General features: G+C 40.5%; 1 protein-coding gene across 2 annotated transcripts in view; it reads left to right on the top strand.

Moving 5' to 3' along the window:
- Window positions 1–26,946, top strand: part of pde5ab (phosphodiesterase 5A, cGMP-specific, b) — a 68,011-nt gene that overhangs the window by 33,504 nt on the left and 7,561 nt on the right. The window contains exons 9-18 of one of the 2 annotated variants that reach the window (XM_026158134.2): window positions 5,198–5,306; window positions 5,386–5,470; window positions 6,423–6,598; window positions 11,557–11,616; window positions 13,878–14,024; window positions 17,113–17,238; window positions 18,221–18,315; window positions 18,409–18,496; window positions 25,782–25,882; window positions 26,575–26,652. In XM_026158134.2, coding sequence (XP_026013919.1) covers window positions 5,198–5,306; window positions 5,386–5,470; window positions 6,423–6,598; window positions 11,557–11,616; window positions 13,878–14,024; window positions 17,113–17,238; window positions 18,221–18,315; window positions 18,409–18,496; window positions 25,782–25,882; window positions 26,575–26,652 — 1,065 coding nt within the window. The remainder of the gene's footprint in view (window positions 1–5,197; window positions 5,307–5,385; window positions 5,471–6,422; window positions 6,599–11,556; window positions 11,617–13,877; window positions 14,025–17,112; window positions 17,239–18,220; window positions 18,316–18,408; window positions 18,497–25,781; window positions 25,883–26,574; window positions 26,653–26,946) is intronic. The other variant, XM_026158145.2, reaches the window with a different exon arrangement.

The raw sequence follows: 26,946 nt of genomic DNA, 5'->3' as shown, positions 1-26,946 counted from the left end.
TGTCCACTTTTTTGACAGTGTTACAGCAAAGAAATAATTTAACACTATAAAGCTATATAGTAATCTACCGGAGATGGAACGGTCTCACCTTACTACACAACAACAGCAACGGGACTTGAGGCTAACCTCAAAACTGCTTTCACCTTGCTGTCTGATCACTCCATTTTTTTCTGCTTCCTTTGAGATTTAAGCTTCTCTCTTGCCAAGGTTGTGGTCTTTGGCAGGGATAGCTCAGTTGAGGCAGGAATAGCTCGGTAAGGAGAGTGGTGGTCCCATGATCGGAACATCGGGGTTTCAAATCTCCTAAACAGCTACTCTGAGGTACCCCTGAGCAAAGTACCTACACGCTGCTCCTCAGGCGCTAGATTCGGTGGCTTCTCACTGCTTTACTGAGTGAATGGGTTAATCCCACAGGGATCAAGAAAGTATACAATTTTTATTTATTTATTTTGAGTTTCTCATTTTAAGGACGTAAGAGATTATATTTCTGTCCTTAACCTGATCCATTTCCTCCCAAGTCTCCCTCTAGTAAACCTCTGACCTGATGGGCAAACAGAAACACAAAAGGTGAAAAACCTGTAGAAACCTGAGGAAACTTACAATAGACAAACAGGAGAAGGTCTACCAGGTCTGTAAAAGGTTTACCTGTACAGTTATGACAGATAGTCTTGTCTGATCATCAACTGATGCTAAATGCTCTGGTCTTGGCACATAACACAAAACCAGAAGCTCTGTATATCTTAACTGGACAAACTGATATGACCTATCTACACCCATTATAATAGACTACTTCTGCTGTTTCCTTTGGCTGGGTTATGTTTCCCTTGTGTGAAGTAGATAAGTTTGCTAGATCTAGTCTAAGAAAATGAATTACTGAAATACTCCTTGACCCAAATCGTTATCAGCTATTTTGAAACAAAAAAAAAGACACTTTTTATCCATAACAAGAACTCCATAAAGCAAATGAACTGTACAATAGAAAATGCAAATGCTATTTATGGTCTCCTCACAACAATGATAAGAAAACTAAACTGGGCCAATATGGCATGTTTGTTAATAGAGGGATACACATGTTAATGTGATCTCTGGTCTCCCACTCAGAGACACAGGACTCCGAGCATCCAGCATTCAGACGGCTACCTGAGGACACTCATGTGAGAGAAAATCTGCTCACACAGATATGTAGAACCAAATACTGTCAATAAGACAGTATTTGGACAGTTAAACTTGTCAGGTAGTGATTTCCAGCTGGTGAAAATGCAAGCTCCATGAACACGCACATATATGGATTCCAGCTGCTTTGATGTTGCATTAACTGGCATTACCGGGCATTTTGACTAGAGACCGGCCTACCAGGTATTAAAGCCATAAACTCCACCTAAACTTGGTTTATATCTGACCCAGATAGACTGCAGGTCATAACTTCTCACCTGAAGTTCAGTTCGCCCGACACTCGGAGCGGCGGCTGCCTCGAGTCTCTCCTCTTGCCTCCCCTTTCTCTCATCCACCCGCTGGCCTCCACCACTTGCTAATGTTACTGAATCTGTGGAAGCTACGCCATAGCCACCACCAAACAACTGAGTTGTTTTTACACACCGACCGGCATCTGGCCAATCCACCACCTTTCATTGTTTATACCGTTACAAAAAAATAAATAAAAAAATCATCGACCCACCGAGCAAGCAGCCTGGTATGCCTGATGGCCAGTCCAGCTATGGCCGTGCCATCAGTTAACCTTTCGCGTGCCACAGGTTGCCGACCCCTGCTTTAGATAGAGCACTCTGAGATATTAGCCTAGGACAAGAGCTTCCATCATCCAAGACCGTTCTCGTCCATGATGCATTCACACTCGGTCTTCACGGAAGGTCTACTTTGCGCAGTCTCCTCTGAACAGTTGATTTAGAGATGTAACTGCTGCTGGAACTCTGTGTGGCATTTATCTGGGCTCTAATCTCAGATGCTGGTGATTTCTGAGGCTGGTGACTGAGATGAACTTCTCAGCAGCAGAGGTGACTCTTGGTCTTCCTTTCGTTTGGTGGTCCTCGTGTGAGCCAGTTTGGTTGTAGTGCTTGATGGTTTTTGCAACTGCACTTGGGGACACATTCAAGTTTAGCAACTTTCCGGACTGACTGACTGTTCCCATCTTCCCATTAAGAAGGCAAAAAATTCCACAAATGAGTCCTGACAAGGCACACCTGTGAAGTGAAAACCGTTTCAGCTGACTATGTCATGAAGCTCATTGAAAGAGGGCCGAGGGTTTGTAGTGCTGTCAACTAAGGAAAAAAAACATATTTAGGGGCGATCGTGGCTCAAGAGTTGTCAGTTCGTCTTGTAACCGGAAGGTTGCCGGTTCGAGCCCCGGCTTGGATAGTCTCGGTCGTTGTGTCTTTGGGCAAGACACTTCACCTACCGCCTACTGGTGTTGGGCAGAAGGGCTGATGGTGCAATATGGCAGCCTCGCTTCTGTCAGTCTGCCCCAGGGTGGCTGTGGCTACAACTGTAGCTGCCTCCACCAGTGTGTGAATGTGAGAGTGAATGAGTAGTGGAATTGTAAAGCGCTTTGAGGGTCTCGAAAAGCGCTATATAAATGCAATCCATTATTATATTCAGAGTTATTTATCAATTTCTTCTTTGCTACATAATTCCATATATCTTTCCGCATATATTAGATGTCTGTAGTACATATCTACAATGTAGAAAGTAGCTAAAATGAAGAAAAAACATAAATGAAAGAGCACATTAAATGTTTATATACTGTCCAGTATGGTGCAGAAACTTAAATAAAGACTTTCCAGTGATCCACGTTCACTGTTGACTATAAGGAAAAATCTGTAAGGTCCATCCTTGATCATTTTCATAATATAATTGCTAGATTTCATCAAAACATGCTTAACAGTTTGTGTCTCTCATCATGGGGTCCTTTCTGTCATTTGCTAACACATGCTCATATTCCCTCCCAGTCTTACTCACACACCACTTACACCACAGCACTACAGCCAAAATCCATTGGCTTTAACTTTAGCTGACTTTAAGCTTGTGCCATGTTTATATATCCTTTTTCCATCATTTCTCATGCAGTATTATAGCTGGACTCTGTGGTTAAACTTGGAGAGACAAAAGATAACAAACAGGGTTATTAAGTGGTGACAGACATGACTGATGGCTTTAGCTCCCAGGTCTGAGCCAGGGCACACTGAACTCAGGTGCGGCTCTCTAGCTCCCCTAGTTTTTATTAGCCAGCAGCTATTTTATTATTCAGTGCTGTTAGCCTAGAGCAGGGGTCGGCAACCTGCAGCTCTTTAGTCTTTAGACTGCGGCTCCTTGGTTTGAGAAAATAAATTGTAAAAGTATTTAGCTGAAGTGTATTTTATTTGTGTTAGTTCTTTTTATTTATTTATTTTTTATTTAACTTGTAGTTCTAAATTGGAAGATTATCATGATCTTGAAATATAAAGTAGTACTATGTATAAATACATAGTAGTGTGCCACTACTATGTCAAAGTTGATACTATACATACTACTTAACTGCTTGTTGCTAATTTTGGCTGTTGAAAATACTCAGGGCTGCTGTTACTTCTAAAAGTCAAAGTACTGATACAGCACCACAAAGTCCCCCCTAGTAGAATTAATAGAAAAGGTTGCGCATTTTAAGAAAAAAAAAAACCTATTAATTGAGGAAGCAAAAATACTTAATACACATTATGCATGCATATTATGCCATGACCACCACATAATAAATGTTGCCACCCCATAACCAGTAGCAAAGTATGATAGAAACTGCATACTAGAACTAATAACTGTTATTTCTCTGCCAGAAATATTAAAATTGATACAAGGCAGAATCCATTTTATGTTGTTTATCCCAAATTCTGACCCTCCCTATTGCAACAGAGACTCATCAACCCAGAGAATGTCTTTCCTATCCTCTGTTGCATAATTTTGGTGAGATGCTCTTCTGCATATCTTGAATGTGTTTTGCTTTCCTATAAACTCAAAGTCATCTGGGTATTCTCCTCTGACCTCTGGCATCAATAAGGCATTTTCTCCCGGACAATTGCTTCTTACTGGATATTTTCTATTTTTTTGATCATTCTCTGTATAACTTGGATAGTTGTGTGGGAAAATCCCAGTAGGTCAGTGGTTTCTGAAAAACTCTGGTTAGAACAAACATGCCACATTCAAAATCACTCAAGTCCCCTTCTTTTTCCAATCTGTTGCTTGGGAGATCTTTTGATATCAGCGTCCCTCAATTCATTGAGTTGATTGGCTTATTACGCATTTGTGTTAATAAGTAGATGAACTGGATATACCTAACAAAGTTGCTGGTAAATGTATAAGAAATTATAAGAGTGACCGAAAAATGTGTCTTCTGCTTTCAGTGATATGTGGGCCTATGTGATAAACCGTTCTACCATAGCAGTTTTTGGACAAAGCTGTGTCTGTTAAAAGAAATGCTTTTTTAAAAATGGTCGTCAGGCACATTTACTTAACCGCCCACATCTTGTTTATTTACCTTTTCACAAACAGTAATGTAGAACTTTCAGTTTTTGGTTTTAAGTGCAGTTAAATGGTGTAAATATTTCCTGACAAACACCAGTTTCACCATCTGCCCAACAGGCTGCCAGCAGGGTGGTGGCAAACCTGGCAGGGTAATAAATCCCACTCCACCCCCCAAATGTATTTTTTTAACATCTGTTTTACATTTCATTTGGAGCACTTGAAACCAACAACATTAGTCAGGTTGTTGGTAGCTGTACATTTAAACAGAGCCTTTTAGACGAATCCAGCTCCAACTGGGAGCTAATATGGTCAGTGCATTGCAGTCAGTGACAAAACACAGGCTGCAAAGCCAGTCAAATTAACAGTCACATGGCAGAGATGGTCCCAGTCATGATGGAATTATCATGACTGGGACCATAATGTTTCAGCTCTTTTTTAGTCTTAAACCCTTGAAATGCAAATGTTTTAACATTTTATACAGTTGTTGCACGATGTTTGTATTTATTTCCGCTTCTTGGAAAATGTCTTCATTTTGGGGGAATATTATGCCTTTTCTCTTTTGTGTTTTATGTTTGGTTTTGAGGATAGCCCTTCTATGGTATCATAGTGTCCACAAGGGTTCAATGGATTATTCCAAGTGAGCTTGATACTAAATGCTTAGTTGTGAAGCTCTTTCTCTTTGTGTGTTTCTTCTCAGGGGCCACGATAACAGCCAGATTAACTATATGTACGCCCAGTATGTTAAAAACACCATGCAGCCTCTGAACATTGCCGATGTCACCAAGGACCAGCGCTTTCCTTGGACGGTCTGTACTCTTTTCTTTTCTTTTTTCTCTCTTTTTTTCCTTTTCCAAAAGTGAGTAATTATCCATCTTTTTCTCACAGAGTGAAAACCCAGCTCACTCCAGCAATCAGATAAAGAGTTTGCTCTGCACTCCCATCAGGAATGGCAAGAAGGACAAAGTCATTGGTAGGCTTTGCTTTGTTGCCCGAATACAATGTTAGCATTGAAAGCATTAGCAGTTAGAAAGTAATATTGTGTTCTATGTCCAGATACATAAAAGGGAATAATAATTGTATATATTTTTTTGATAATGTAATCAGGAAAAGATTTTTGCATTACAGCATGTACTGTAGACAAAGTGGCTTATCACTGTCTTCAATTAATACCTTAGTTTTGTTTTTCTTTAAAAGTAATATAAATTATTTCTGTTTTGTGAAGCTATAGCATTAGCTAACCTTAGATTTTATGAGTTGCACCCTGAGTCAGTTGCATGCATGCAAGGAGAATACTAATGGCCTTACAATTAGTGTAGACTTTGACCATTATCCTACTCAAAACAAATGAAAGCATAAAGTTAAATTGAAAGCTTTGAAATAACTGACTAACTGGTAGCATTGTAGAAGTGCTTGTGTTTTGTGCTTGCAGGGACATTCTCCTGGTACTATGGTTTCCATTTTAAAACATGCTTGTTTGTTTTTTATTAATTACATAACACAGAATGATAATAAGATTTGGACAGTACAGATCCTGCATTAATATGGAAGCAATCCCTAAGAAATTCTGATCAGAGAGGGGTTTTTTCTCAGCAAGTTTTTCTCAAGATCGTTCTTACCTAAATTATTAGCTAGTTGTTTGTTAGTTGGTACAAACCATCATGAGATGGGATAACTATGGGCAAACTCATGACCCTGAGTCAGATGTTAGGTATTTACAGATTTTGTTGGACGTTGTTCATTGACTCCAATTCTGGAAGAATGAACTGATCCAATGACAAGATAAAATTGTTGTTATTCTAAAGCTCATAATCTTACCTGAAGGTTTGCTGAACTAACCTTTATATTAAGGCCTATTTAAAGTGAAGTGTTCTATACTAGACATTACCAAATATAAACAGTAATGTGTTTGTGTTTGCATGTAGGTGTTTGTCAGTTGGTGAACAAAATAGATGAAGTGTCAGGCAGCGTCAAGGCATTCAACAGAAATGATGACCAGTTCCTGGAGGCGTTTGCCATTTTCTGTGGTCTCGGCATCCAAAACACACAGATGTATGAAACCGTAGAGAGAGCTATGGCCAAGCAAGAGGTCACGCTGGAGGTGAGTCAAGCATAAACTAGGGCTGCTACAAACGATTGTTTTGATAGTTGACTAGTCACGGATTATTTTTGTGATTAGTTGGCTAATCAGATCATGCATCCATTGGACGTAAAATGTACAGCTTATTGCACCAGCAGCATCTGCTCTTATATAACTATTATTAGCTTACAGCTTTAAGTGTTTAAGGTATGTGCTAACTAAAAATAAAGACAAGATGATAATTTATTAAATTTTAATGAAATTTGCAGATTGTTTCAGTGGAGTTTAATAAACTCAGCCGTATGCTCCTTGCTATCTAACATATAACAGGACACCGGAGTATATTCTCGAGCATCTCACACTTCTGATAATCAGTTGTCTGCTTGACGTTTATTCAGCTGTGTGAAAACTTAATGTAATAACTTTAATCTCAGCCAAACCGATTTACTCAGGAGCAAATAAATTACTGAAAAAAGCCAAACAATAACATTTCTAAGTTATCTAAGTGTATTATATATCATGTTTAACCTGAGTAGCGAAAAACGGCGGTGGGTTTGAAAACGATTTCCCGGGAGTCCGGTGTTCTCACCGGCTCTAGTGAGCCTTGAACCCCAGCTAGCATCAAGCTGGTGGGTAACAGACGTCTCCGAAAACGTTGGAGCGCTTTTGAAAATATGTGGTGTCTTGATAAACTGAGCAGATATTTGAAGTTTACACAGCTACATTCTTGCCTGAAAGAATAATAAGAGTAATATTAAAACTAAGGAGCTGCCGCCATTGTTGGAAACTGAGCAGGACTGCGCTATGAAGGATGGGCCACGAAGTATATACCCGACCCATCCTTCAGATCTGGGGAAATGAAGGGCGCATTTGTCGGCCGCATTTGTCGGAGTCTTCGAATGTGGACAGTCTTCGTCGTGTCGCTGTAACATAAACGCCCTACTAATGCGGGCACAGGAGGATGCGGTTCCTTAATTTGGACACAGCTACGATACCGGACACTGCTTCTTCTTCTTCGGGGTTTAACGGCAGCTGGCATCCTTGTACATGCAGTGTTGCCATCTTCTGTTTCAGTCCGTTATTACGCTCTTAAATCCTTCTACTTATTCCTGCGTCTTTTGGGATCTTAGAAAGCTTCAAACCACGCGCCGACTATTGAATTAGTCATCGACGATTTTGACTAGTCGACTCATCGTGGCAGCCCTAGCATAAACACACATATTGTACAAGTCTGTTTCTCCTCCTTTCCAACTCTTAGAAGGATATTGTAGATTTTCTTATTGTTAGCAGCCTCGCATTTGCATTTGCAAGGCCATTGTTTCAACTAGTGGTTTGAAAGGACGTTACAAAAAAAATAAAGGAACGAAAAAAAGGAATTTTAAGCCCCATTTTCACTAAAATGAATCTTTGTAGAACTTTAATTCACATGAATACTTTTCAGGGGGAAAAAAGTCTTTCACACTACATTCTCTAGATGAGTAAAGATAATTTGTTTGAAAAAACTGAATTTCATCTTGCTATCAAAAGGGATGACAACCATTACCTATATATAAATATTGTATAGTGTTCTGAGATTTCCCTTCATTTTTTTAGTGAAGTGAAACCCTGAGGTATCTTCTCATCTCTCTGTTGGAGACACAAGTATCTAAGCTGATGTTAATTTTGGTGAACTGCATTTATCGATGGCTGTCAGCCCCTTAGTTCACTGCAGAATCACAGAAACTGCATCTGAAATCTCTTACATTCCACTTTTTTTGGAGCACTAGAATTATCTTAATTTGTTCTGCATCTAAAGACTGCAATCAGATCTTCTTCTTTATGCCCAAAATCACACGATGTAATGTGGATCATTTTTCAGATGTTGGTATTTGACTCAGCAGCTGGTTGGCTGGTGATGACAGTTAGTTACCAGTGAACTTTGAACTGTAAACATGAGTTAAAACCACACAAGTATTAGACAGCTGTAGCCTTAAAATGTTGAAAAATATTACATTTTAAATGCAACAAACAGGAGATGAAATCATTTCAAATTAGTCAAAATTGTCCACAAATCCAAAATGAACACTGGTCATTTGGACTCTGAGTCAGGACGCCAGTCAGTTGCTGTAGATGGCACAGCAGTGAGCTGTGTTGATGAGGAGGTGAGCAGATTAATCTTTTGTGACATTTAACTGTCGGCTCTGTCCTAAAACACAAGCAATCACAGCATGTTTTCTGGACTTCAAAGACATGATTTAATATTTAATATCTCTTCCACATAGAGAGGATCAATGAGCACTTCTACTAGAACAAACATTTTTGTCCAAGTTCCAGTGTCAGCAATCACGTGACATCAGACACACTTTTGATTCTAAAGGAGATCACTGTCACAGTGGGGAGGCTTTGATGACACAACAACACATTTATGTGGACAGTTCTGAAAGCATATGAAAGGCAGCCACTGGATTACAGGCAGGGAGAAATAATAAGTTTTGCAATGTTTGCTGCAGGGCATGAGTAGGAACAAAATGGATAACCCTGTTCCATGTCCTTCATCATGTTCTCACTGAGCCATTAATCACACTATTTTATGTTTTTAAGCTTGAACAAAACAAAGGAGCTCTTCTTATTTTTAGGAGAATGCCATTGTGTTTTCACATATGTGAATATGTGATAATATATGTGAGACAATGACATTTTCATAAAAATGCACTTCCATTCTGAGCTAAGAAGCTACAGTGAAAGATCTTTATTTGTAAATTTGTATCAGTTATAACAGTGACAGCCAGTGCATGTTATGTTTACGGGCAAAAGAAGGAACAACACGTCTACATGGCTTCTGTAATAAAACAGCAGTCAATGAATTTGCTCCAATTAAAGCCACATGATACTGAAATATTACAAAAAAACATGTCTAATTAAAAGCTGATGAGCTCTGAGAAATTCACCTGTATTGTCATGTAGCGAGCGGCAGATAAAACTAGAAACCACAGCTTTATTGCTGGCACAAAAGGCAATGGGGAAAAAAGCTAAACTATAACAGAGCATGGAAGGATCTAGCTGACTGACTACAGACCAACAACAAGCTGAATTGACAAACAAACTGAATTCACACACACAATGAGGGAGAATGTGATGATGAACAGAGGGAGATGCAAACAATATACACACGGAGGGTGATTAAGGAAAGCGGACACACCTGGAGAACACAGCTTAAAAGAATCATAACTAACAAGACAGGGGAAGCAAAACAGAACATGACAAGACACGAGACTCAAAAGAAAACAGGAAGTAACACTGACACAGACACACACACACAGACACTCAAGACTAAGACGTGACGTTGACACTGGGACTGGGAACATACACAGAGACGTTTACAAACTGGGGAGACAAAGGGGCGAAACACAAAGAGATGAACATGGGAACAGGAAGGGAGAAAACACAGGGCCAGGACTACAAAGGTATTCACAGAGACAGAACACAGAGAGACCAGGTAGAAACAGGGACATGACTGGGGAGAAAGGAAGTAAACAAACACAGGGACACTGATGACAGGATACTGAGATGAGACAGAGATAGATTGGAAACGAATGGGAAGAAAGATAAAACAAGAACCAAGAGTTTAAAATAACAAACTTGCAACACTAGTGAAATACAGAACTCAAACCTAATACAAAATTTGAATATAAACAATTAATACATTTAAAAGAATGAATAAAGAGTCCAGAACAACCTTAAAAACTGGGTCGAAGACCCAAGACAATGACACGTATCAGAAGATGTTCTCTGATCTTCTTTAGGGTCCTAGATCCAGTATCAACAAAAAGAAGAGCTGTAATGTGTATGGATCCAAAATTAACAAGACAACATGCATGCATCAAGTGCAAGAAACACACAGCAAAATGAAATGTTATGACTATGATTTCTGTCCCCTAAAGGAGAGAAATGAGTTGTCGTTGCCCCCACACTTGGGGGCTGACCCTTATAAATTTCACCTCTCAAATGGTAAACAGCCACCACAGTTCTGGGTGGATCATCCCTCTTCCCACCTGAGAGAGGAGGTCCCTGTAGAGACTGATTATCTCTGCATATCATGGCCACTGACAAGCCTTTAGAATCAGAAAACAGCTCCGCTGACACACTCTCCTTTGAATTGGTGGTATCATTTACACTGGGGGAAATGCACACAGCAGAGAGTGATACAGCTTTAACAGGGAAAGGCGTACTTACTGAAGCTGCTATGAGTCCTATCATGCAGAAAGGCTAAGGTGCTCCTCTCTCAGTGAGGAATTAATGCTATCTTCGTAAAGATGTAGGGAGCAATAAGATAACTTCACCAGGCAGCAGCACCAGGAATTTGTAGGATTATGCTGTTGAATGCATATGCACATATCAGCAAGTGTTTGCGGTCTGGATCTATGGCCACTTGAAAGGAAGTATCTGTTAGATCGATTGCTTTATACAAATCCCCTGGTCCAACTGCTGTTGGACTTGGAAGGAGCTTCCTACACTCAGAAGGGAGAAGGTCCACCCGACCGACAAGCACTGCACAAAACACTGATTGTATTTTCATCTGTTGGTAACTAAAAATAGTAAACACAAGATTTAGTCGCTGTGTTTGACAGTGCACTCCTCTTCATAAAGGATTCTTTTTTATTTTGGATTTGACTGACATCTGGTTGATGAGTAGTGCCACTTTTCTTTTTTATAGCCTGTCAAAAGCCTGTTGAGCTGTCCGTTTCATTTTGACAGCCTGCAAGTATCAGAGCCCACTTTTTTTTCTTTATAATTTCCAAAAGTCTCTGAACATGGCATGTTTACATCTTGTCTTTTATACTGATGTCTATTAACATGCACTGTGCCTGCTAAATAAAAGAAAGGTCATGCAGAATGTCCAGTCAGTCAGACATATTTGTATTTGGTGAAATAATTACTCGTGCAATAATCATATCTTTTTTTTCTGCAAAACTCATCTTTTTTAAATACATGTGTTGCAGGTCTTGTCGTATCATGCCTCTGCTGCAGATGAAGAATCACGGGAACTCCAGGTAGCTGAAGTAAATTGAAATGCATTAATTTAACATTATATACTTAGCATGGAAAGAGAGAAACACAGGCAGGTGATGTTGTTAAGAGAAAGAAGGCTTCGTGTAGAAATAACATCTTTGGCTGAATCAGTAAGAAAGTATGGGAACTACATGGGCCCAAAGATATTTGGCATGTAGACTGAAGCAGACGGGGATCAAACCACCAGCCTTCCAGTTAGTAGGTGATCTGCTCTACCACCTGAGCTACAGCCATCCATGACTGAGTATCTCAGAGATAAGCTGAGATACTCAGTCATTTGGGAGAGGCTTAAAGTAGAGTGGCTACTCTTCCACATCAAAAACAGCCACTTTTGATGGTTCTGGCATATCCTGGATTCCTCTTAGGTGACATGTTTTGGATATGCTAAGGATATGCTGGATAGATTATCTATCTATCAGTGGGATTTGTAATGCCACAGTTAGGGATGGGTATTGATAAGATTTTCACGATTCCGATTCCATTTTCGATTCTGTTTAACGATTCGATTCTTTATCGATTCTCTTATCGATTCTTATTTTTAAAAAAGGAGAACACTAAGGTCGATTAGCTTAGAACTTTGTTTTATATCTTCTCTTTGAACAAGACAGACATTTAGGAGTAACATGGCCTTACAAACCCAACAGTGAGATCTTAAGAGATCCACAGCCTACGGCTCTTTAATGGGGTGTCACAGGGTCCCCAGGAAAAAAATTGTAAATGTAAAATAATAAAATAAATATTCTTCTGTAGCAATAACAAAGTATAGCATAAATTATTCTGTAGCAATTACACAAGAATATCCAGTAATGTCCCTGCCTACAATTAAACACATTCACTTACTGAAAATCGGGGGCATCTGCTGTGGCAAAGCCTTTTACCACAAACTTAGTCACTGCTCGGTGACATTCGTCTATCCTGCCTGAAAGGAGACGCTACCGGTAGACTGCAGCGAGAACTGCCAGCATCTGAGCCAGCCAGACTCTGTCTGTCTCTCTCATCATGGTCACTAAATGCACAGTAATGGCAGGTTTGTAATAAGGCAGATCTCACTAACATAATATGCACTGTTAGTTGATTATTTATCTGCCACATTAACGGGAGAGGACGTGCAAACGTTACTGCTGCTGCTGGGTTGAGATTTACGAGTCTGGAGCGGAATTAAAAACACGACATTCATTTAAGGTTATCACGTGTTTTGTGAGCAAATGGTTTTGCATATTCGTAGTGTTTCCTCCCTTAAATGAAATATTTACTTTGCAAGTATTGCAAGTTGCCCTGTTGTCATCCGTTCTCGTAAAGTATAATCAAACTTTTGAGCGTTGAGCTTAGGCGCCGTGTTTCCTGTCAGGTAAATGACGCTCCGCAACGACTGGAATCGATAAGGGAATCGTTTGCAAAAATGGCAAACAATTCCAAGGAATTGACAGTGGGAACCGGTTCTCAACAAGAACCGGGTTTCGATACCCATCCCTAGCCACAGTATCCCCCTGGAACACATGGAGGAGAATGAATTGATGGACGGATGGAGTTTTGAATCCATGTGTCTTGTTTATGGGGACATTAGCACTTAATTTGATAATGTTGGTGGTAATATATCTGGTGATAATATATACTTCTCTTCATTGGGATTGGATCATTAATATGATTCTTTCTACTATTAGTATTTTGTGTCTAATTTAAATATTTTTGAGCAAATCGTGTATGAATGAACCCCACAAATCAACCAAAAAAAGAATAAAGGATATTCCAAGTGATTTTGAGTAGCTCATTTGTAGCATCTAACTGGCTCATTGACTTCAAGGTACCTCTTAAAATATGAACCAATTAGAGCAACCCATCTTCCCCACCAGCACTAACAGTGGCACTGCTTGACCATCTGAAAGGATCCTGCTCTCTTCCTCTCTCCTTATAGCAAACTGGCTGAACTAATAGCGTAGCCTGATTAAGTGTCCTCCCTTGGGCACAAGAGAGAGGATGTGTCACTTGGTAACTAGGACACAGAATTGATTATTTTGGTAGTCTCTACTCAAGAGGTAGCTACATACTGTATATTTGGCACATTGCACACCTCATAACTGCATTTTAAATTAAAGTTGCTTCTGTAACAGCAACAGAATTAAGAATTGAGATTTGAATCTGATTAATATTTAATCATTAGTCTTTAGTTCAACTATATAATGCAGAATTTCTGAATTTGAAGCCTGTTGTTTTTCCTGCTGTTTGCATGTATATATTCTGTGTGTGTTTGAAGTTAGCAACCATTCCATCAGCCCAGTCGCTCCATCTTCTGGACTTCAGCTTCAGTGACTTTGACTTGTCAGATAGTGAAACCACGCTGGCTACTGTGCGGATGTTTGTTGACCTCCACCTGGTCCAAAACTTTCAGATGAAGTACACGGTAAGAACTGACCTGGGATTTTACACAAACAGGTTAGACTTAACATGTGCTCCATTAAAATCCATGAGAACTGCAAACTTGCTTTAAAAATACCACTCAGGCCTTTGTTTCAGAGGTGATGCTCTGTTCCCACTGCTCTTCTGCATAGGCCTCAACCACCTAAGCCAGCTCATCACTAAGAATGAATACAGATATAGATTCAGTACTGATTTAGGTCAAGCTGAGTGACCACTAGTTACCTCCTGTACAAGTAAGACTTACTGATTCACCTCACCAGCCAAATGTTTGCAAAAAGAAGAAAGGGGATCCGGATTGAAGGGATGAAATTCTCAGAAGGGAGAATAGCAGATGTAGAGGACAGCTTCAACTACCTGGGTATCCCACAGGCCAACAGGAACCATGATGAATATGCACTAAGTTAAGCCACAGCCAAATAAGGTAAGACAGGTGCTGAGAAGCCAGTTGAGTGTTCGGAATAAGAATCTGAGCCATCAGTACATACATCCTACCAGTCATCAGATACCCTGCAATAATAAGCTGCCAAAAGGAGGTTATTACTATGTCAACGCACAAGAATTCCCCACAGTGCATGGTAGTCTTCAAGCAACAAGCAACGGAAGATGTCCAAGCTACAATTCAGGATGAAACACTGATCATGCACAAATAAATCAGGAAGATGACACCCTGAGTTGAGCTGCTACAAAATGCCTCAGGCAGCTTAAGACAGAGAGTGACAGGACGTGGAACAGAATAAAAACAGTTGGTCTAGTGTTCCACGACCGGGATGAAAACCGCATTGTTCCTCCTGTATCCGAGGTTTGACTAACTGACGGACTCTCCCTTCCAGCATCCTGGCATAGACTTTCCTGAGCAGGCTGAGGAGTGTGATCCCCCTATATTTGGAGCACACCCTCTGGTCCCCCTTCTTGAACATGGAAACCACCACCTCACTCTGCCAATCCAGAGGTACCGCCCCAGATCTCCTCAAGACATTGCAAAGGCATGTTAACCAAGACAGCCCTACAACATCATGCAATGGAGGCGCTCAACATGCTCCATTCGGACTCAGTGTCCCCAGTCTCCCTCAGAATGTTGCCGAAGCTCTAACAGAGGTGAGAGTTGAAGCTCTTGTGGACCAGGGCTTCAGCTAGGCATTCCCCATCTGAGGTGGATCAGTGAGTCTTGCTCAATACTGGCATACAGCTTGTACAGGAGGTGACTTGGTGCTCATTCAACTTGACCTACGATTTAAATAGAGTTAAAGCGTTTTGGGTTTTTTTGGGTTTTTTTTAAAGGCTCAGCTACTGTACATGCACTGCAAGCCAAACCATTCATAATCTTAAGAGAACTAGCCTTAAAATAGCTCTTATTGTGCAACAACAGATATTTTACTCAGAGTAGAAGGTTTGACTTTAAAAGGGCAGCACAGAAACAACCAATATCTTCAGTGTATATGATGAACTGTTGCAAAAAAAACAACCTCCTTTTTGTCAGCAACATTAAACCATTACATTATGAGCAAATGTGTCGGAGGACAAATAAATGCATTTACAGCTGAAGAAGTATCATCACACAACAGTATCACACAACAGTATCATGCACATAAAACAATACCCCTCCAAAAGTCACCGACACGAGACTGTGTCGGTGACTCTGTCATCGCTGTCTGTTAAACCCAATTCTCTGCTCATCTGACTTTTAATTGGCGCCAGCATCAGCAGATCATTGGCAGGATTGGCTCTCCACCTTTAGGTGCTCTTGGTGGCTGACCCCTGGGTGCCTGCGGGGAGAGGCCTCACAAAAAGAAACTTTGACTGGAGGAAGTTATGGCCCTCCAGCAGTGCAGGCTGTCAGTTTAACTGTCACACCAATAGCTGACAAACTGGCCATCCCAGAGCATCACACCCTGGAAGCTGAACTGCACACCAAGTCATGATTTGATTGCAATCCTAACATGTTATACAGACACTCATTCAAGTCTGAGATCAAATTATAATCTTTCCTATAGAGAAAATGAGCCCCGATTTGATTAGATGAATAATAATTTGGATTCTCGTGGTGCCTCAGATTGGAATTAGTTTTATTCACAGTGTGGTCATGACGAGCGTGCAGCTTAGCACCCTGCCAGCAGATCAGGGCTCTCTGCTTTGTTCCTGCTAAGTGTTCACTTTCGGAAATGGCAAAGAAAATGACCCTGTGCTTGTCACATTTGCCTTTACTTTCAATTGCTAAAATTGTACCCCACTTACAATGTACTGCTTTAGTTTGTTTTTCATTTTCATTTTGGTCCCATTGTAATAACAATAATAATATTTAATATTTATAACAAGGTGCAATAATAACAGTGTGCGATACACATACACTTATTCTTCTTTTTTATACTAAGTTAATATACTGTGTTGTGTTGTTTGTTGCGTTGTGATGTTTCATATCGTGTCATGTTGTCTTATATGTAGTGCCGATGTAGGACAGTTTTCCAATTTCATTGTACTACTGTACTATGTATGACTGTGCAATGACAATAAAGAGTTATCTTATCTTATCGTATCTTATCTTGTACGTGTTGTGTTCTTGAAAAAACATTGTTCCTCTAGCATAAATTCTGTAGAGAATAATTTAACTTTAATTTATAATTCATTATTATTTTCTTAACTTAAATTAGTTTGTACTAGTATTAGTTCGTAAAGACATGATGGCTTGGCTGTCTGTGTCAGACATCTTCTAAGTGCTCAGCACATTAAAACCACACTGACTGTAGTAAGATCTTATTGACATAACATGGACATAAATGTCAACCCTTTTTATTTTAACCTGTGTCACAGTTTGTATCTCAGTGGACACAAATTTAAAAATTATCCCTGGTTGCTGTTGCTGTGGCCTTAGCCTTTTTCACCCCTTAGAAATGTGTCCCTTGTTGTAGGAAACTTACTTTCAGACAGATAGAAGCAGGGTAGTATTCTGCATACAAATAGCAGTCAATTTAGAATGATTGTCTCTACAATCAGGCGATGCAAAGAACAAAACCAAATTAAATTTTGTATATGCTTTTACTTTGCAACATTTTTATAACACTGGCTCTCTTCTGCAGAGTTTATGTCAGTGGATTATGAGTGTTAAGAAGAACTACAGGAAGAATGTGGCCTATCATAACTGGAGACATGCCTTCAACACAGCCCAGTGCATGTTTGTTGTCCTCAAGTCAGGGCACTTACAGGTAAGTGCAGTCAAAAAATATAGTCATTGATTCCCAGAGCATTCTCATTCCCAATAAGTAACATACTGAGGATTTTCCAAGGCATCTCACAGTAACAGTAATCTTGCTGCAAAGGGCAACCACTTTTTTTCTAAGTAATCCAACATGTTTTATTGACATTTTACATAGTTACAGTTTGTCAGAGCCACTTGCTACTACATTTGAAAGCAAAGTGTACCTTTTTAAAATAAATTTTTAATGTGTAGTAATGCAATGTGACACTAGTCAAATGTCCTCTTGTACAGAACTTGTACTGAGGTAAAGAAAAATGATAGAGAATATTTTAGCAGATGCAAGAACTTTGCTGTTTCAGATAGTTAATAAAGCCGTGAATGGTTGTTTTTAACCCAAACCATTCTTTTTTCTGACCATGCATTAAGTGCTTCTGGTGCTAAAATGTAAAAAGTACCGGTAGTCGTTGCCTGACAAATTCAAATCAAACCTCACCAAACTTAATATGAAATCAAAGTCCAAAACAAAAGTCTAAAACTTAAAATGAAGTAAAATGCTAACACCCCCTCATTCACCTTTTTTCAGTTATTTGTGCGTTTTTGGCTCTTTTTGAGGTGAGGTGAGACATAAAAACCAGCTCTCTTAAAAAGAGCCTAAATTCCAATTAAGAATCCTTGGCAAGGACTCCAGAATACCAATATCAAATAATTTTTGATTCGGGAATAATTCACATTATAAAAACTAGTGATTTTTGTGTCCAAATTTGGCAGCTGGCTGCATAAAAGCTTTTGTGTCATATGCAGAACCAGCTTTGATGTCCACTCCAGGGTGCATGCTGAGCACACACACTGCCAAAAGTGTATTATAACAGCATTGTGTACACAACTGTATTTTTTGGTTTGGTTGTGGAGGCAGTATGTCATCTGTTAACCTGCTGCCATTTTTCCCGCCTTCCTTCCTTGCCTTAATGTACTTATTCATCTCCTAACAGAGCTATATGAGTGATTTGGAGGTGCTGGCTCTAATGATTGCAACACTCTGCCACGACCTGGACCACAGAGGAGTCAATAACTCCTACATACAGAGGTACATCAGAGAGCATGAGTCACAGAGGTGTGTGCATGATCATATATGCATGCGTGGGAGCACACTATTCACCCTCGGTTTCTTCTTCTCCAGGAGTGACCACCCACTGGCCCAGCTCTACTGCCACTCCACCATGGAGCATCACCACTTCGATCAGTGCCTCATGATCCTCAACAGCCATGTAAGCACACTCACTTGCTCACTCACACACGCGCTCATATGTAGGAAGCCTTCTAGTCAGACTATCATTCTTCTCTCTACTCTATCCCTCTACTTGCCACCTGTGTAATTACATAAAACATTAGTACAGAATGGCTTCTTACTTTGTCTAATAAGCAGCAGACAACTTATATTGTGGGCTTTTTACATCCCTTCAGAAAGGCCTTCAGGAATAAAGATGTGGTGTGGTTCAACCATTGCCTCACAATACAATTCTCACACTGCATCCACAAATGCTAATTAAAAATTTCCCAAAATAAACGTAAAATCCATCCATCCATCCATTCGCTTCCGCTTATCCTTTTCAGGGTCGCGGGGGGCGCTGGAGCCTATCCCAGCTGTCATAGGGCGAGAGGCAGGGTACACCCTGGACAGGTCGCCAGTCTGTCGCAGGGCCAACACACAGGGACAGACAACCATTCGCACTCTCATTCATTCGCACATTCACACCTAGTGACAATTTGGATTATCCGATTAACCTATCCCCACAAGCTGCATGTCTTTGGACGGTGGGAGGAAGCCGGAGTACCCGGAAGGAACCGACGCAAACACGGGGAGAACATGCAAACTCCACACAGAAAGATCCCGGCCTGATGGTGGAATTGAACTCAGGACCTTCTTGCTGTACGGCAACAGTGCTAACCACGGTGCCACCGTGCTGTCCTAAACGTAAAATATATAGAAAGAAAAAAGAAAAAAAATCCAGAAACACATTTTTTGGTGCCAGGAATGTAGACATTTGGATATTTGGTCATGGACACAAACAGCTGGAGACCTGACAGCCGAGTAGTCAGTCCTGTTATCCCGTCGTTAAGTGATGACGCGACGAATCCTACTTCCGGGTCTAAAGTAGTCTGCGTTTAATATGGCTTTTGTGTTGTTAACATGTTTAATGTTTTGTATTTTCTTCTATTTAATCTCAAAAAGCTCCTAAAACAGTCAGTGATCACTGTTGACCTCCCTCTGCTTTTATTACCGCTAATCATTTATTTAAGCTCAGTTTTTAAAACCTTAGGATGTAACTACAGCCCAGCCCATGCAGCAGTATATGAATGACTAACCTCGTATTGTGGATGGATTATCTCAGTTGTTCTCCTGACTGAAGTTTGGTCCTTTTACAGCATCCTGCCATGCGATTACATTTGTTCCTGACACTCACGTTAACTTTTATCGAGTGGAAAAAAAGTTAGCTTGTTTATATTATGCTAACATAGCTGTGTCGCTAGCGGTCACGTAGCACATCATTATATACCAGCTAGCCCAACTTCAGTAACCCTACAAATGTCACTGCTGTTTAGTTTTCTGTCTTCATTTATGTTGGAAGTGATAACAGAGCTGTACGTTTTAATTTGTTTCCAAAACCCCGCAGTCAGGACATGGTATATACAGGGAGTGCAGAATTATTAGGCAAATGAGTATTTTGTCCACATCATCCTCTTCATGCATGTTGTCTTACTCCAAGCTGTATAGGCTCGAAAGCCTACTACCAATTAAGCATATTAGGGGATGTGCATCTCTGTAATGAGAAGGGGTGTGGTCTAATGACATCAACACCCTATATCAGGTGTGCATAATTATTAGGCAACGTCCTTTCCTTTGGCAAAATGGGTCAAAAGAAGGACTTGACAGGCTCAGAAAAGTCAAAAATAGTGGGATATCTTGCAGAGGGATGCAGCAGTCTCAAAATTGCAAAGCTTCTGAAGCGTGATCATCGAACAATCAAGCGTTTCATTCAAAATAGTCAACAGGGCCGCAAGAAGCGTGTGGAAAAACCAAGGCGCAAAATAACTGCCCATGAACTGAGAAAAGTCAAGCGTGCAGCTTCCAAGATGCCACTTGCCACCAGTTTGGCCATATTTCAGAGCTGCAACATCACTGGAGTGCCCAAAAGCACAAGGTGTGCAATACTCAGAGACATGGCCAAGGTAAGAAAGGCTGAAAGACGACCACCACTGAACAAGACGCACAAGCTGAAACGTCAAGACTGGGCCAAGAAATATCTCAAGACTGGTTTTTCTAAGGTTTTATGGACTGATGAAATGAGAGTGAGTCTTGATGGGCCAGATGGATGGGCCCGTGGCTGGATTGGTAAAGGGCAGAGAGCTCCAGTCCGACTCAGACGCCAGCAAGGTGGAGGTGGAGTACTGGTTTGGGCTGGTATCATCAAAGATGAGCTTGTGGGGCCTTTTCAGGTTGAGGATGGAGTCAAGCTCAACTCCCAGTCCTACTGCCAGTTTCTGGAAGACACCTTCTTCAAGCAGTGGTACAGGAAGAAGTCTGCATCCTTCAAGAAAAACATGATTTTCATGCAGGACAATGCTCCATCACACGCATCCAAGTACTCCACAGCGTGGCTGGCAAGAAAGGGTATAAAAGAAGAAAAACTAATGACATGGCCTCCTTGTTCACCTGATCTGAACCCCATTGAGAACCTGTGGTCCATCATCAAATGTGAGATTTACAAGGAGGGAAAACAGTACACCTCTCTGAACAGTGTCTGGGAGGCTGTGGTTGCTGCTGCACGCAATGTTGATGGTGAACAGATCAAAACACTGACAGAATCCATGGATGGCAGGCTTTTGAGTGTCCTTGCAAAGAAAGGTGGCTATATTGGTCGCTGAGTTGTTTTTGTTTTGTTTTTGAATGTCAGAAATGTATATTTGTGAATGTGGAGATGTTATATTGGTTTCACTGGTAAAAATAAATAATTGAAATGGGTATATATTTGTTTTTTGTTAAGTTGCCTAATAATTATGCACAGTTGTCACGGCTGCTGAGACGAGCCGTGTGGAATTGAAGGGAAAAAGGACCCAAAACACAGGCAGTTGATGATAACGCTGGTGATGATTTATTTACACAGTGGTGAGAAGGCAAAACAGGCAAGAGGGAAGACAAAATTAAAGACCTGAACTGGGAAAGCTAAATGACAAACCTGAGAAGATACAAAAAGGGATGAGAGGCAGAGAGACGAGCAGGACACCGAGTAACACAGACTGACACGGAGGAACACAGACAAACCGGTAACAGGCAGGAGAACACACAGGGCTTAAATACACACACCAGTAATCAGGGGATGAGAGACAGGAGGGCAACACAGCTGGGAGGAATCTGGGCTGACGGGACAGGGGAAACGTAAACTGATCACACTTACATACGACACGGACCTTCACAATAAAACAGGAAACTCAGACACATGTAACCAGACAAGACATTGAACTAAACAGACAGATTCACAAACAGATGGGGTGACACCATAGACAGACAGATACAGACGCAGACTCAGAGGCAGACCGAATATAACACAGAACTTAAACAATCATCATCTAGAAAATGATAACAAACTAAAAGCGCTGGGTCACCGACCCAGGACCATGACAATAGTAATAGTCACCTGCACACGCAGATATCCCCTTAAAATAGCTAAAACAAAAACAAACTAAAAACTACTTCCACAAACATTCAGCTTTGATATTAATAAGTTTTTTGGGTTCATTGAGAACATGGTTGTTGTTCAATAATAAAATTGTTTCTCAAAAATACAACTTGCCTAATAATTCTGCACTCCCTGTACTTCTAAAGCCCTTGTTAACGTGTACCATCTTCTACTGTATTGTTGTGTTTTATAGCCCATTTAGATAATCAGACATTCATCAACTCCCACAGGCAGCAGAACCAGCATTAACAAAAGAAGCCTACAAATTTGTTCTTTGGTACTAAACGCTAGCTATTCTGCCTACACCTGAATGCCTCCTCTTTTAAACTGCACTGCATACTGATAGATGGAAATACAGACTGTAGCTAGCATCACTAATACAAGAGCAATACTAGGAAGACAGAGGGAGCAAATCTAGATCTTTTTCCACACCCAGATTTTAACCCCAATACTGTTATGTAAAACATGGCTTTAGCTGGCCTTTCACAGCTGCAGCTCATTCTTTATGCAGCAGCTGAGCTCTTGGCAGACTCAGTCCAGAGAATCCATCTCCACCCTCTGGTGTTCCCACATGGCTCCCTGCCAGCAGAAATAATTTCAAACTTTATAATCTACAAGGTTCTGTGTTATGTCCCACAAGATCAGGATGTCCAAAGTCTCCCATTTATGTTCTTTTGTGGAACACTGAAAAAAATTGCCAAAAAGTCACAGAAGAAAATGATAATTTAATAACTACCTCCTGGTAATGCAATAGCATGCCCATAATCCAATAAAAATACTGAGCATATAAAGTAATACATTTTTATGTGTAATGCAATAAGCATAATGTGTGTCTTCACTGAAAAAATTTAGCACAAGGAAACATTCATCTAGGCTCATTTCCTTAACTGGCGAAAGTTCCTAGTGTAAAAACAGGATATTATCTCTAACTGGCTTCCCACCCTCCACCTACAAACCCTGGCCAGGTTTTATGACTTCCTGCCAAAGACTAAAGTCAACTCTTGTGAGTCCTGTGAATTTTGATCTGTGTTTCATGTGAGGCCTGATTTAGATTTCTGGTAGGAAACATTGTAGAGCCTACGATGTAAGCTATGTAAGTGGCCGACGCTATTGCATTTATGGTTGTGAGTGGTGTATTATGTGTTAATTATCAAGTGTTTTACATGCGGTGCTGCCTCATAGAAACAAATAAGATGCTGGGACCTTTGCCACCCTTGTGCCCACTCTTTGTTTCTGAAATAAATTGCTGATATTTGTGAGTCCTTATATTGATGCTATGATTAGTATTCTCATATTGAGGCAATGATTGTTATTCTCTCACTGATAAATTTAAAAATTGTGAAAAAGTACCCAGAAATAGACAGAAGGAATCAACTGAATAGTGTAATCACTATAGTTTCGGGCTGCGTTGATCCAATGCGTAGTTATCTTTCTTGGGAGTTTTACATTAGGTTGTCCTGTAGGTTATGTACCGATAAGCCCAAAGTAGAGATGTTTGACAATAATGCACAGTGCCACATTTGGTAAATATAGCATAAACATGTCATACCAACTGCCTAGCACAGTGGTGGAAGGGTAATGATTTGAACTTTGCAGTCATTAAATCAGCTTTATTCTAGAGTCAAATATGACGCTAGTTGTCTGACAGCTAAAGATTGGGCAAAACTCGGGCATGCAAGCGAACAGTGATCCCAGCACACCAGCAAATATACAACAAAAGGGTTAGAAATAAAAGAATTAAGGTGTTGCAGTGGCTCAAAATCGAGACCTCAACCTGATTGAAATGCTGTGGTGACACCTTAAGAAACCTACTGTATATGTAATCAAATACCCACAAACCTCAATGAACTGAGGCAATGTTGTAAAGAAGACTGGGGGAAAATTCCTCCACAACTATGTGACAGACAGATAAAGTCATAATCTTTAACTTATTGCTATAGGTGGTTTTACAGGCTATTGAATCTTGAGGTATATTTATCTTATCAGAGAACTGAATATATATTTCAGTTTTACATGACTGTTTCACCCTGAATGTGTAGAGAACAATAGGAGATAGCATTATCCTAACAAACTCCATATCCTGAAAAATCTCAAAGTGTAAACTCCCCTCTCTCAGGGTTAAGTCAGACACTGGGATGAAGACATAGATACCAAATCAAAATCTTAAATGGGGTTCTTTATCTTGCTCAAGAATACTTTGGCATGCAGAGTGTCACAATCTGGTTGTAGGAATTCAGGCGCAGAGCGGTTAGACGTCTCCAAAAAACAGTTTATTTACAGCACCAGTGCACAGTATATACAGTGAAGGGAATCCAAAACTCCAGGGAATCACAGGGTAGCTCTCTCACACTCGCTCACGTCTTCTTGCCCGCACTCACACATGTTCACACGGCAGGGAGGTCAAAGGTCCGGGGAGAAAGGTCTGAAGCAGAAGAGAAGGGAAGTCACAAACTAATCACGAATCTCAAATTACTAAGCACAAGTCTACAGGAGCTGCGAGAAACACTAACGTCAGTAGTACAATCATCCAGCGACGAGAGGATCTGTGTTCCAGCCTCAAATAGTGCTCCCGGTGATGACAGGTGATTGTTGTCAGGTGTGTGGGCCAAGGGCAGGAGCCCACAGTGAGCTCAGCCCAGGCAGAGAGGGAGAGAGAGAGAGAGAGAGAGAACCAAAACAGCACATGTAGCCTTGTGGGGCCAGCCGGGCAGGCACGGAGACCATGGATCAAACCACCAACCTTCTAATTGGTGGAAGACCTGTTCAACCTCCTTAGCAACAGCTTTCCTTATTGAGATACCTAGATGTTCCACAAACTTTTGCCCATGCTCATAGCGTAATTCAGTGAAGCTCAGACACATATACATTTACCATTTCACTGCTGCACCTGTTGGGAGGAAAATCATTTTAAAGTTCTTGCAATGAACCTTGTTTTATTATGCGAGAATCACTGCACAGTACTACAGAGTACTACAGTTTTTTAATATTTTAAAAATCTTTTTGGAAATCAAATGTGCAGCAGGTGCTAACTTGCCTGAGAATATTACAAATGGGACTGTGTATTACTGCGGCTAACTATTTATTAGCTGTAGAACTGCAGCTTCACTACTTTCAGTCTTTTCTCAGAAAATTGCATTGAACACAGTATCATTTAGTTTTAATAATTACGTAGAGAATCAGACAGAATCAGACAGCTAACCCTACCCTGACCTTTAACAAAAGATTTACACTGTAGACCCAGTTGCTTGATAGTGGATAGCTATTTTAATGCCATTGCCCTCTTCTGCTGAATATCCCCATTTTATTTATTACGCGTATTATTCCGGTCATTTTTGAGCTGCTAGCCTACCACATATCTTTCAAATGGTCCAATAAAATGCAGAGAAGTACACCCTGCTCTGATTTCTATGGCCTCAAAGCAAACTCTAAATGCACTCCCAACTTCACAAACACCACTTAAGGCCACTGCTGCTGCACACATAAACACAGATGGAGGGATACAGACACCTTATCATATGTAGTGTGATAAGCCGTAATGCAAGTAATCACTAAACAGTGCTCAGCATTGAAGGGACATGTAATGATGTGTCAACATTTGCATATAAACACTCTGTTTATAGTTTTTGTGCAATCATTGCAATTGCCACAGTAAAACCTTAGTAGTGAAACCTGCAGTTAGCTCTGTTGCTACCTTACTGCGAGGACATGAAAATTAAACTCCCATCCAGCAACTCAGTATGAGTATAACTCATGATATAGCATGCAGAGCTTTTCCTGCACTTACACTGTTTTCTCTCTGTCCCTCTCTCTCCAGGGAAACCAGATCCTGAGCGGCCTTTCTCTGGACGAGTACAAGGCCACTCTGAAGATGATTGAAAGGGCTATTCTGGCCACCGACCTCGCCCTGTACATGAAGTAAGTACTAAACATCAAGCCTCAATGGAGACTGAATGAGAGGAAAAGAACGGAAGAAGAAAAGCAGTATTTTAAAGGTTTTTAATCAGTGCAAAATTGAGTACAATTGAGATTACACTCACCTTGTGACTGTTAAAGCCTTCATCACTTAAGTTCTACTCACTCCTTATAGTAATTCTGTAGGTCTAGATACAAGTTCGTGTTTAAAAGTTGTGTCTTTCTTCTGGTGAGTGTGCATTTGTGTGTGGGTGTGGTGGTGTGGGTGGGTGGATGGAAAGGGGGTATTTTCTTTCTTTGTAATATAATTGGCTTAGAACTCATGTATGTCTACAGCCCCAGAGCAGCTAAAAGTTAAAATGAAAATAAAATACAGACTGTATAAGTACTCAAGCAATTTACCTGCCAAGTACGTTTGAACTGGTGGGATTTTAAGGGTGGCTTCACAGAAAATTTATAGTTTTTCAGTCTTCACAGTTTTGGTTGTTATACCCAGTCTTCTGAAAAGAGGGGTGACAATTTTTTACTACATCTTAATGCATTCATGTTTTTTCTTAACTCCCTCCTACTCAGTGACTTCAGCTCTTATCTTAGCCCACTTTTAGTCTAGACAGTGGGTGGTTTGGGGGCTAAGTGGGTTATATATGAGGATAATTACCTGCTGTGACATTGTTCATGTGGGTGTGTGCTGTCAGGAGGCGAGGGGAGTTCTTTGAGCTGACCAAGAACAACCAGTTTGTTTGGGAGGATGAACACCACAGAGACCTGCTGAGGTGAGTATAGAGTCTCAGATGCCTGCATTAACATTTACATCAACATAAGATAAATGTTCGTGAGGGACAGGCCACCTGCTGTGCAAAGTCTGAAAAGTAAAAAAGCATCATGACAGCGTGATGATTAACACTTCTATTGATCAACATATAGTTGTAAAAGTTATGTGTTGAAACCATTTCTTCAAGAAAAATGGTTTAGCCATCAATGCAGGCATTCTTTGCATTATAGGTTGCCAGATATGGGTTAAGACCAAAGTTTTAGGTTTTGCTATACAAACCTTATATTCAAACCTG

Source organism: Astatotilapia calliptera, chromosome 3 (assembly GCF_964374335.1).
Source record: "Astatotilapia calliptera chromosome 3, fAstCal68.1, whole genome shotgun sequence".
Classification (NCBI taxonomy): Eukaryota; Metazoa; Chordata; class Actinopteri; order Cichliformes; family Cichlidae; genus Astatotilapia; species Astatotilapia calliptera.
The sequence above is the reverse complement of the archived record's forward strand: the minus strand, read 5'-3'. Positions and strand labels throughout refer to the sequence as shown.